Source organism: Mesitornis unicolor, unplaced genomic scaffold (genome assembly GCF_000695765.1).
Source record: "Mesitornis unicolor isolate BGI_N332 unplaced genomic scaffold, ASM69576v1 scaffold10840, whole genome shotgun sequence".
Lineage (NCBI taxonomy): Eukaryota > Metazoa > Chordata > Aves > Mesitornithiformes > Mesitornithidae > Mesitornis > Mesitornis unicolor.
The window spans coordinates 9,654-20,192 of record NW_010157584.1 but is presented as its reverse complement, the minus strand read 5'-3'; the positions used below and the strand labels follow the sequence as shown (position 1 = coordinate 20,192).

The 10,539-nt window shown below is 54.1% G+C and overlaps 1 protein-coding gene across 1 annotated transcript in view; it reads left to right on the top strand.

Moving 5' to 3' along the window:
- WSCD2 (WSC domain containing 2) overlaps window positions 1-10,397 on the top strand; it is a 10,963-nt gene extending 566 nt beyond the window's left edge. The window contains exons 2-9 of the mRNA XM_010180569.1: window positions 2,786-2,900; window positions 3,752-3,936; window positions 4,695-4,816; window positions 5,311-5,341; window positions 5,383-5,526; window positions 6,251-6,415; window positions 8,156-8,356; window positions 10,045-10,397. Coding sequence (XP_010178871.1) covers window positions 2,786-2,900; window positions 3,752-3,936; window positions 4,695-4,816; window positions 5,311-5,341; window positions 5,383-5,526; window positions 6,251-6,415; window positions 8,156-8,356; window positions 10,045-10,397 — 1,316 coding nt within the window. The remainder of the gene's footprint in view (window positions 1-2,785; window positions 2,901-3,751; window positions 3,937-4,694; window positions 4,817-5,310; window positions 5,342-5,382; window positions 5,527-6,250; window positions 6,416-8,155; window positions 8,357-10,044) is intronic.
- The last annotated feature ends 142 nt before the right edge of the window (window positions 10,398-10,539 follow it).

Here is a 10,539-nt window from a genome sequence, read left to right as displayed (position 1 = left end):
TGAGTTGCACCTTGCTGGGACAGGCACTTTTTGAGGCGAGGCTGCGCCTCCATCTTCATCCCATCCTTTGGCTGTGCCACAGACCAAATTCGCTTTTAATTCTGGTACCCATGGTAGACACCAAAACTCAATTTGTGGCCACATTGCGGGGCCGTTCAGATGGGGGTTTGGCCAGGAGAGCCCTGCTGGGGGTGCACGGTGCAGTGTTGGGTAGGAGCGTTATTAATGAGCAAGGATAAACGAATGTAGTGGCTATCATTGATTTTTAAAATGGCATCTATTTATCCTGATGGCAGCTGTGTGTGGACAGGGTTGCGCGCTCACTCAGGATTTGGATGGCTGAGAACTTTTGCATTCCTCCTCAGTGCTTGGGGCCCACAAAACCCACCCAAACCCACCCCAAATCCCCCCTCTGCCAGCAGGATCCCCCCAACCCCGTGGCCAACTGGGGATCTCAGGGGGTCACCATGCTGAGCCAGGCTTGGTGTCCCCCATGCAGGCTTTGCTCTGGGCAAGATGCTCAATCCAGGGCTGGAAGGGGGTGGCAAAATGGCTCATGGTGCTCGAGGGACATTTCTGTGCTAAAACAGGATGAAAAAGGAGTTTTCTTGCCATGCCCCCCACAATGGGGTCTCCGGGAGCTCTGTTAATGCGAGCTAATGTTAAGTGCATCCTCCCCAGATGGTTGAGCTGTCAGTCACCACAGAAACTCTGTCCATATGCGACGTGTCTGCCGCGATTAACCTTCATCACAATTAACCTCTGCTGCAATTAACCTCCACTGGCACCACCATGGCGGGAGCTGCAATGGGCAGGGAGGGGATGCCTTGGGCCGTTGCTGGCTTTAGCTGCTCCTTGGTGGGCTGGGAATATATCTATATCTATATATTTAATATATTAAAAGGGCTGACCTCTTTTCATCTGTCTCCTTTTCCATCCTGAACAGGATTGTGCTTCCCAGGCTGTCTGGCAGGAGCAGGCAGATTTTGACATGGTGGGGTAATTAAGCAGGGGATGGCTTAACAAGGCAGCTGTGGAGGCTCTGCCATGTGAAATTGTTCCCAGAGGGAATACAGATCCTAAAATCAGTTCTGGGTTAGGTAGCGTGGAGTGTGGCTCTGGCTTACTGGGACAATGTACCTCCTTCCTCCTCTTCCTCCTCTTCCTCCTCCTGGCTGTGCTGGTGGAACCCCAGGGCCAGGTCAAGAGCAGCCCCAGGGAATGGCTTCCTCATCTCCATCCCCTTGTGAAGGCATGTCCTACCTCAAGTTGGGACAATTTTGGACAGTGAAAGCTCCCTCCCTGCCACCTCCATCGCTGGGCTCCATCGTGCCACACGAGCAAGCAAAGCCATGAAGAAATGGGGTCCAAGCGCCTCAGACATGACCCAGAGATGTCCCTGTGTCCTCTGACACTGGCACCGTGATCCCAGGGTGGGCCATGCCCCATCCTGAAGCTGCCACCACCAATATCCACCCATCCTTTCCCCTCTCACATGGAGCACTTGCCACCTCATCCCATCTCACAGCATCAGAGGGGTTGGGAGTCATCAGGCAAGCTTCACCAGTTTGCTCTGTCACCACCAAAAATGAGCCGAACCCCCAAAAACTGCTCCTGTAACCGTGTTACACCACAAGTAATTGGGAGCCATGGATTAGGGCTTTGGTGGTTAATGTTATTGGACACATTTCTCCCTGTCTTTCCCCTCCACCATCCTCCAGGCTGGTTTGGGATGCTGTTTTGCAGCACTGGTGCTGTGGGGTGGGGGGCAGCATGTGGGGCTATGGGGTCTGTAGGGTATAGATTTGGTTCAGGGACCCCCAGCAGATGCAAAGGCAAGCAGGGAGTGAGAAGCGTTATCCCGTGCCGTGGTTTCATATTAGGGTAGCGCATGTGGAGATGCTCTGCTATAACTTTGTGAGGTGGCACAGCTGGAGGGGGGTTTGATGCTGTGAAAATCCCTCCTTGGCTTGTGGTCCGGTGGCCCTGAAGGGACAGGGACCTCTCCTTTTGTGTCCCTGTGCTGGGACTCCACAGTAAGACCTGGCCACCTTTCTGTCTTCTGGGTGGGCAGCCTGCACATCTGCTGCCAGAACACGTTAATGGGCACCTCGTTAGCTAATTACTGGATGGCTAATCCCACTGGCTCCCGAAATCTCTGTTCTCCTCGGGCAGCAGTGGCAGGGAGGATGCTGAGCATCCCAGCATCCCAGCCTCAGCAGCAAAGCATCTTCCCTGCAGCAAATACTTGGTGCCTCACTAAAGAGGGCACTAATGAGGGCACCTAACGAGGAGATGGAGTAGGTGCTGACAGCGCAGGGCTGCCCCGGGGATAGCTCATGGACCAGCTCACCCCTAACGAAAGCCCCCTGGCATGGAGCATCACAGTGGGCACACGGGCGAGGAGATGGCCCTTTATTTCCAGATTATTGGGAAAGGCTACATTTGTCAAATAAATGATCTGGCAGGGCAAAGTGAAGGGGATGAGTTATTTCCCCATGTAACTTCTCTTTTTTTGGAGCTGATTAGCTCAGTTTTGAGGCTGGTGGGGAGGAAGAGGATGGAGAGGAGAAGCTTCAGGCCCCCAGCATCATTCCTGACTGTAGTGGGTGTTTCTGGGCTTTACCCCCTCTTCTCACAGCGTTTGCAGGAGCACGTTGTACCCAGAATGAGTTTCTAAAGCAAATGAACTGGGTGTGTTTTTACGCATCCCTATTTAGGGAAAAATTAAGAGAGGGAGGTGAGAGCCCCGGCTGGTCCTTACCTCCTCTCCTCTTCCTTGCAGCAAGGTACATCGGCTGCTACGCGGACAACACTCGCCGGCGAACGCTGCGCGGCGTCTCCTTCTTCGACTACAAGAAGATGACAGTCTTCCGTTGCCAGGACAACTGTGCAGAACGGTAGGGCAGGAGACAGGTACCGCATCCCCATCAATCCCCGCATCCCCATCAATCCCCGCACACCGCTTCCCCATCCATCCCCACAGCTCCATCACTCCGTGCACACCGCATCCCCATCAATCCCTCCCACCTGCCTTCTTTTTTTATTTAGATTTATGTAATTTTGATTTTTATTTTTTTAATTCACTGGTGTTTCCCAGTTTCCTCCCCCAGCGTTGATGATGGGCTCCATCCTCATACAGGACAGGGGGCTGCAAGGGTTCCAGTTCAGTGTTGGGAAAGCCTTGAGCACTTCCATCCACCCAGAGGTGGCCCCACCAAAACTCTGCCCTCTACCAAAATACCCTTCCCAGACCTTCCCAGCTGTCAAAGCACATCCGTGAGCAGCTGGTGAGGCACACAGATCCCCTCCTGCTAAAGTTTTCTCCTTTCCACAACATTACACAAAGGATGTGCCCTAAACGTGGTGCTTGCTGGCTCCTGCTTTAGTATCTCTGTGGCCTGGGGAGCCCTTTCCCTTAGGACTAGGATACACTAGGAATAAGATAGGAATAGGGATGGGATAGGATAGGATTAGAACAGAATAGGGATGAGATAGGATAGGAATACAATAGGATAAGCTAGAGTAGAGGTAGGATAGGAATAGGAATAAGATAGGGATAGGATAGGAATGTAATAGGATGGAATAGGATAGAGTATTTTCAGTTGGAGGGCACCTGCCATGACCATCTGCTCCAATGATGCCTCCTCGGGATGCAGAGCTGCTCCCAGCGCTGGGTGTGAATGCAAACCCCCACAGAGCCAGGGGGTCCCTGGGGATGTGCTGAGCCCCTCCATCTCCCTCTCTGCAGGGGTTACCTCTACGCAGGGCTGGAGTTCGGTGCCGAGTGTTACTGCGGGCACAAGGTGCAGGCGCCGAACGCCAGCGAGGCTGAGTGCAACATGGAGTGCAAGGGGGAGCGGAGCAACATCTGCGGCGGCGTCAACCGCCTCTCTATCTACCGCCTGGAGCTGGCCCAGGAGTCTGCCAGGAGATGTAAGCTTGCGGCACCGACTCGGCTCCTGGCTTGGCCCTGAAATTTGGGGAACCCCTTGCGGTGCCGATGGTGGGTGAGCCCTGGTGTCTCCATGCTGCGTGAGCCGGGTTGTGGCTCTGTGGTTCAGGGCTGTGGCCGTGAGGACCTCACCGTGAATTCAGGGCATTTTGGGGGGCTCTGGATGAAGGCCTCTTTGCTGATGGCCAAACAGCGCCATCCTCATACCGATCATATGCTGCCTGCAGGATGAAGGATGTGCTGAAGCTCCAGAGAGAGAGGGTGCTCCTGCTCAGAAGCACTTGTTAGGCTCCCAGTTAGGCAGTGCTATAATTACCCACATTTGCTGCTTTTCTTTCCTTGTCCCCAAGCAATGGGGGCAGTCACAGTGATGTGACCACCTCAGAGAGGGGTCAAGGGTGCCTGGGTACATTCAGTGGTGGGTGAGGACGTGGGATGGGTCCCACTCTCCTTGCTGTCCTCATCGCCCCCTGCAGCCGGGGATCACTGAGCTGATAGAAATGGGGAGGAAAAAAATAAACCTGCCTTTGCTGCCAGGCCTTTTTTGCTCTGATTTTGCACTGTAAGCAGCAAACACAGCTTCACAGCCGGAGGGTGATGAGAGCCAAAGAAAAGCAGCCACTGCAGTGATGGGCGCTGGAGAGAAATGGTGGGGGACGAGGACTTTGGGGTGGCAGTGGCAGCGTTTTTGGGGTGCAGCCTCCGCTCCCAGCGCCGCCGTGGCCTCTCTCCCTTGCAGACGGCAGCGCGATATTTCGAGGGTGCTTCCGCCGGCCGGACAACATCTCCATCGCCCTGCCCGTCAGCCAGCTGATGCTGAACATGTCGGTGGATAAATGCGTGGATTTCTGCACTGAGAAGGTACCCAGGGGCTGGAGATGGGGGTTACGGATTAAAAGCTTAATCATCTAAATCTTCATCAGTGAAAAGGGTCACACTGGGTAAATTTTAATCTGTTTTAGCGTTGTAATTATGTATATCCAAGCTACAAAGGAGGATATTGAGTGACTGTGGGGCAGCGGCTGCCTCAGGGGGGTTTGGAGTAGGAGCATCGGGAGATCCCAACCTGGCTCAGGGATGCTGCAGTCCAGTTTGCTCTTGGGGCACGATGCCTCTAAGCAGGCAAGGGAAAGGCTGGGAGTGGGCACTGCTGGAGTATTTATCAGTTAAAATCAAATAAATTATCAGGCAGAGGAAGAGAAAGCCCTTCATGGGGCTTTTGTCAGAGGGTGCTGCAAACTGCCCCGCGCTGCACAACAGAGCCAGGAGGGTGAGGATGGGTGCGGGGGGGCAGAGGAAGGCTCTGCAGTAGGGGTCGGTGCCCCTGGCTGCCCTCCCTCTGTCCTTTCCCGCAGGAGTACCCGCTGTCGGCCCTGGCCGGCACCGCCTGCCGCTGTGGCTTCCCCGGCCCCCCTGGCCGCCCCCCCCCTGCCGCTGTGGCTTCCCCACCACCCTCTTCACCCTGCATGAGCGCGAGGACGAGCAGCTCTGCGCCCAAAAATGTGCCGGCGAGGAGTTCGAGAGCTGCGGCACTGCCGAGTACCTCCTGGTCTACCAGACCCAAGTGCAAGGTGAGCAGGGGACGGGCAGGGACTGCTCCAGGGCCAGCATCGGTTCCCCAGCTCCTTCCCGCAGCAGAAAGCGAGCGTGAGCTTGCAGCATCTCTTTGGTTTTCATTAAAAATGAGCATTTATTTTCATTTTTTGGGAAATCGGTCCTCTCATGAACCAGCAGCTTTAATTACTGCCTGATTTGGCCTCTGGCAGGATCCATCCTTGCCGATGCTTGTCTCTCCTTGTCACTGGCTGTACCAGTGAGCCAGAGCTTTGCCAGCCTCAGAAGGGACCAGCTCCAGGAAAAAATACAGGGAAAAAAAGATGTGACCAGGCAGAAATGCCCTGGGATGCTGCTGAGAGAGGGTTCCTGTCCCCAGCACCCTGCAGCTCCCAGCGGTGGGACCAGTGGGGACAGGGATGCACTGGGACAGGGAAACCTCTGACTGGGAGAGGACAGAGCTGAACAGAGCAAGTGAGGAGCCCAAATTCAGGTGGTTTGGCTTCAGAGCGGCTTGGTCCCAATATGATCCCTGCTTCGGCCTTTGAGGCTGTGCTGGAATAGGATTATATGGGAGTGTTTAGGATTTTTTTGAGGGTGTTTAGGACTCCTTGGGGTGTCCCTATGCGCTTTGGGCATCCCCGTAGCATCCACCTCCTCATGCCCTGCCCCAGCATCCTTCCGGGGGAAGGTTGATCCAATCTCTAAGTCCTGATGTGCCTTGGCCGTTTCTCACCACAGACAACCGCTGCATGGACCGGAGGTTTCTCCCCACCCGCGCCAAGCAGCTGGTGGCCCTGGCCAGCTTCCCTGGTGCTGGCAACACCTGGGCTCGCCACCTGATCGAGTTGGCCACTGGCTTCTACACTGGCAGCTACTACTTTGATGGGTCACTCTATAACAAAGGTGAGAGGAAAGGGGTTCATTTCTGGGGGTGCTCCTGAGCCGGGAGAAGGGCCTGGTGCCATCCCTTGGGAGGACAAAGCCGGGTACCACCGATGCTGCTGATGGGATGGGGTGGATGTGTCCTGGTTCAAGGGTATCAGAGGGACCCCACATCATCTATGCCCTCCTCATGCTGCCCAGTAACCTTGGTCAGGACCAGTTTGGGGCAGAACTAGGGTTTCTCCGTCATGCTGGTGGATTTAGCCTGCTGTGGAGGTTGGAGGAATAAGAGCAGCCACGACCCTGGCAAACAAAGTGGGTTTTGCCCCCAGAACTAAATTTTTGGATCAGTTTTCCCCAGGAGCTGGCGTTTGCAGGCTCTTGTCCTGGGATGCATGAAGTGAGAAGCAAATGAAAGTCATGGCTGCAGGGCGAGAAAGACTCATCCTTCCAAATTCTGGATTTGGGAATGGATGGTGTCGGTGGCACCGGGACCCTGGAGGACAAATGTGCCCATGTGCCTCCCAAGGGGCTGCAGATAAAACCAGCATCAGGGCAGACGACACCCAAATTAATGGATATTCGCAGTGCAAAAAAAGCACCGATGAGCTCATGGAGGGGATGGAGGAGGGAGCTGATCTCATTCGCCTCTTCTTCCTGTCCTGGGCGACACAGATAAAATATTAAATAGTAAATATTTAATGGAGGAGGGGGGGATGCTGCAGCTCCTATCTCTTGTGCCCACCATAACAGTGACAGGGTCGATAGCGTGTGGGCTTTGGAGACCTTGAATTAAGCAGCGAGGATGAGTTTCAAGGCAAAAAATGCTTGAGGGATGCATGGAGCTTCTTCAGGGACAAGCCAGCTCCTCCCAGTAACTCCGCAGAGTGCAAGGGGGAGGGAAAGCACCAGTTCCTCCATTTTTTACCCATATATAATAGGTTTATTCATAGATCTTGAAGGTTTCTCCTGCTTTTCCTTCCCCTTTGGTGCCTCTGAGAGGAAATCCTCCTTCTCTCAGCTATGGGGGAGCTGGGACCTGTACTGGAGGTACTCACTCTGGACCTGGGGTACTTGCACAGTAGCTGAGGTCTGGACCTCCTAAAAACCCGCTTGCCAGGCACCATAGGTGGAAACACCCATTTCTTTGAGATTTACCAATTTCAGTGATGGAGATGCTCTGTGCCAAGGATGGGACCCTGGGCTGTATCAGCCCCCGGCGCTGGCCTCTGCTATGGATGGGAGCATCCTCTGGGTGAAAGCCATGGCTGGGTTTTGCTCATTTTTTCGGAGCTGAGCACGCCGGAGGGCCCGGAGATCTCCAGGCAACGGCAGCTGAGCCGTCACGTCCTCGCCTCACACAGCGTGGCAGCAGAAAGCAAATTACACATCTCTAATTGATGTAATACAGCTACTTACAGCTTATCTCCCCCCTTGGCTTGGCTCTGCCACCGCCTTCCCGGGTGGTTTGGGTTGAGCTTTGCTGGGGTGCTGAGGGAGTGGAGTGATGCTTGGCTCATGTGTGGGGGTACAGGGGTTGGCGGTCCCTGTTTTGGACCCTTCCATGGCAACACTGCAGTCCCTGAGCTACTCAAAGGAGAATTTGCATCCCTCTCCCATCATTTATTTGCCCAAGTTACAAATCACATAGCATTCACCCCAACTGCTTTTATCCAACTGTGTTTTTCAACCTGGCTCCCCTCCTCATCTCACTTTTAAAATTTATTTTAAATAACATTAACCACTTGCTCTGTCCTGCAGGGTTCAAGGGCGAGAGGGACCACTGGCGCAGCGGGAGGACCATCTGCATCAAAACCCACGAGAGCGGCCAGAAGGAGATCGAATCCTTCGACTCGGCCATCCTGCTCATCCGAAACCCCTACAAGGCGCTGATGGCTGAGTTCAACCGCAAATACGGGGGCCACATCGGCTTCGCGGCTCACGCCCACTGGAAGGGCAAAGGTAGGGAGGTGGGCTACCACGGGACACGGGTGGGCAAGCTCCATCCTGGCCAACAGAACTATGGAGATGTTGTTAGAGCCCTGTGAAGCTCAAGCCTGGTCCTCATGGGGAAGCCAGGGCTATGCCACCACTCTAGGGGTCTTCATGTTGGATGGGCATCTCCTGGGCTTGCAACCGGCATGACCTGGAGCATCCATTTGGTACCCAAGCTCTGGGATGGGATGGGATGGGATGGGACGGGACGGGACGGGATGGGACGGGATGGGATGGGACAGGACAGTGGTGGCAGCTCCCAGCCCATCTCCATGGCCAGAAGCAGTGGTCCAGGGTTATTTTTGGGTGCCCAGCTGCTCCGGAGACACCACCTTTCATCGTGCAGGCATTATCCTGGCAGCTTGTTAATTATAGCAATTTACAAATTGCTGTTGTGGGATTGACTTCATTGGAAAGAGTTAAAATATTTAGCTTGACTGAACATCTGCTACCCTTAATTCAGAGTTTATTTAAGGGGAGCTGTTGCTGTTGTCGCTGTTATGTGCCTGGATTTCATTATTGCCATGTACTTGTATGTGGCCTGGTCCTGCTCCACCCACCACTCCATCCCATCAAACTGGGAATTGGGAATGTCCCACCCATCCCATCAAACCAGGAATGGGGAATGTCCCACCCATCCCTTCAAACCAGGGGTGAGGGATGTCCCAAGGGGGAGAGAAGGGGGCAGAGGAGACCCTTCTCTGCGCCCCAGCACAGTCCCATTTGGGCACACATCAAAATCCATCGCCAGATTATCTCTAGAGGATGTAGGCTGTAATTAGCTGATGGGTTAATTGCAAGGTTAATTAACCATTGGAACAACTTGCCCAGAAAGATGGAGATTTTCCATTGCTTGAGGACTCTAATGGCACTGGAGGGGGTTACTAAGAGCCATGGGTCGGTACCAGGAAGGGTTGAGAACCCCCATAATACAAATAAATAAATCATCCAGGGCACAAAAAGAAAAGTTATTAAAGGTAAGTAATTAAGACTGGGTGCGGGGCTCCCACCCCCAGCCTCGAGGCCCTGCAGAAAACCCCTTGCTCTCTGCATCCTGGCTCTCCAAACCATTTCCATCTCCCAGGAACTAATTCTGAGGCAGTTTTGGAATTAACCCATGCCCTCTCCCCAGCATTGGATGCTGTGGGGTGGAATTTGGAGCCTGCGGGCACTGGGAAACCCCCCCCTTTGGTTCCATGATGTTAATTTTACAGCATCCCTGGAGCAGCTCCAAAGCAAAGTTTTATGTGCTATGATTACACCAGGTGAATTGTCCTGTATCTGTTTAATGAAACAGAGCCTGTGTTTAATGATTCTTTGGGGAATTAAAGCCAGTTAAGCCATTAATCAGGCGTTGGTTTGCGTGGGGAGGACAGGAGGAAGAGGCCTATACCCAGAGCTTTTATGCATCGTGAGATGGATATGGACGGCACTGCCAGGAGAGCTGCGGCTTATTATTGATGTTTCATTATCCCCTTTATCACCTGATTTTTATGGGAGGATCAATTAGTGGGAAAGATAATTAAAAGATTTCAGCAGGCAGTGGCCCTGGGACATGGGGGATGCCGGGATGCAGGGGATGGAGGAAAGGTGCAGGAGACGGAGGAAGATGCGGGGATGGACACCCACTAACCGTGTCCTCCGCTCCTTTCCAGAGTGGCCCGAATTTGTGGCGAACTACGCACCGTGGTGGGCAACCCACACCCTGGACTGGCTGCGCTACGGCAAGAAAGTGCTGGTGGTGCACTTCGAGGACCTGAAGCAGGACCTCTTCGTGCAGCTGCAGCGTATGGTGGGGCTGCTGGGCATCACCGCCTGCCAGGACCGGCTGCTCTGCGTTGAGGGCCAGAAGGACGGCAACTTCAAGCGATCCGGCTTGAGGAAACTGGAGTACGACCCCTACACCCCCGAGATGAGGAAAATGATCAGCGGCTACATAAAAACGGTGGACACAGCTCTGAAACTCCGCAATCTGTCAGGGGTCCCGGATGACTACTATCCGAGATGATGGTGACGACGGCGGGGGGGCCCTGCCCCTGCCCCTGTGTGGCGAGGAAAGGCTCGGTCTCCCCGGCCTCTGCCTACTTCCACCCAGTGGGTGGTGTTTTTTTGCTTTTAATTCTCCATCTGCTGCTATTAGCTGTTAATTC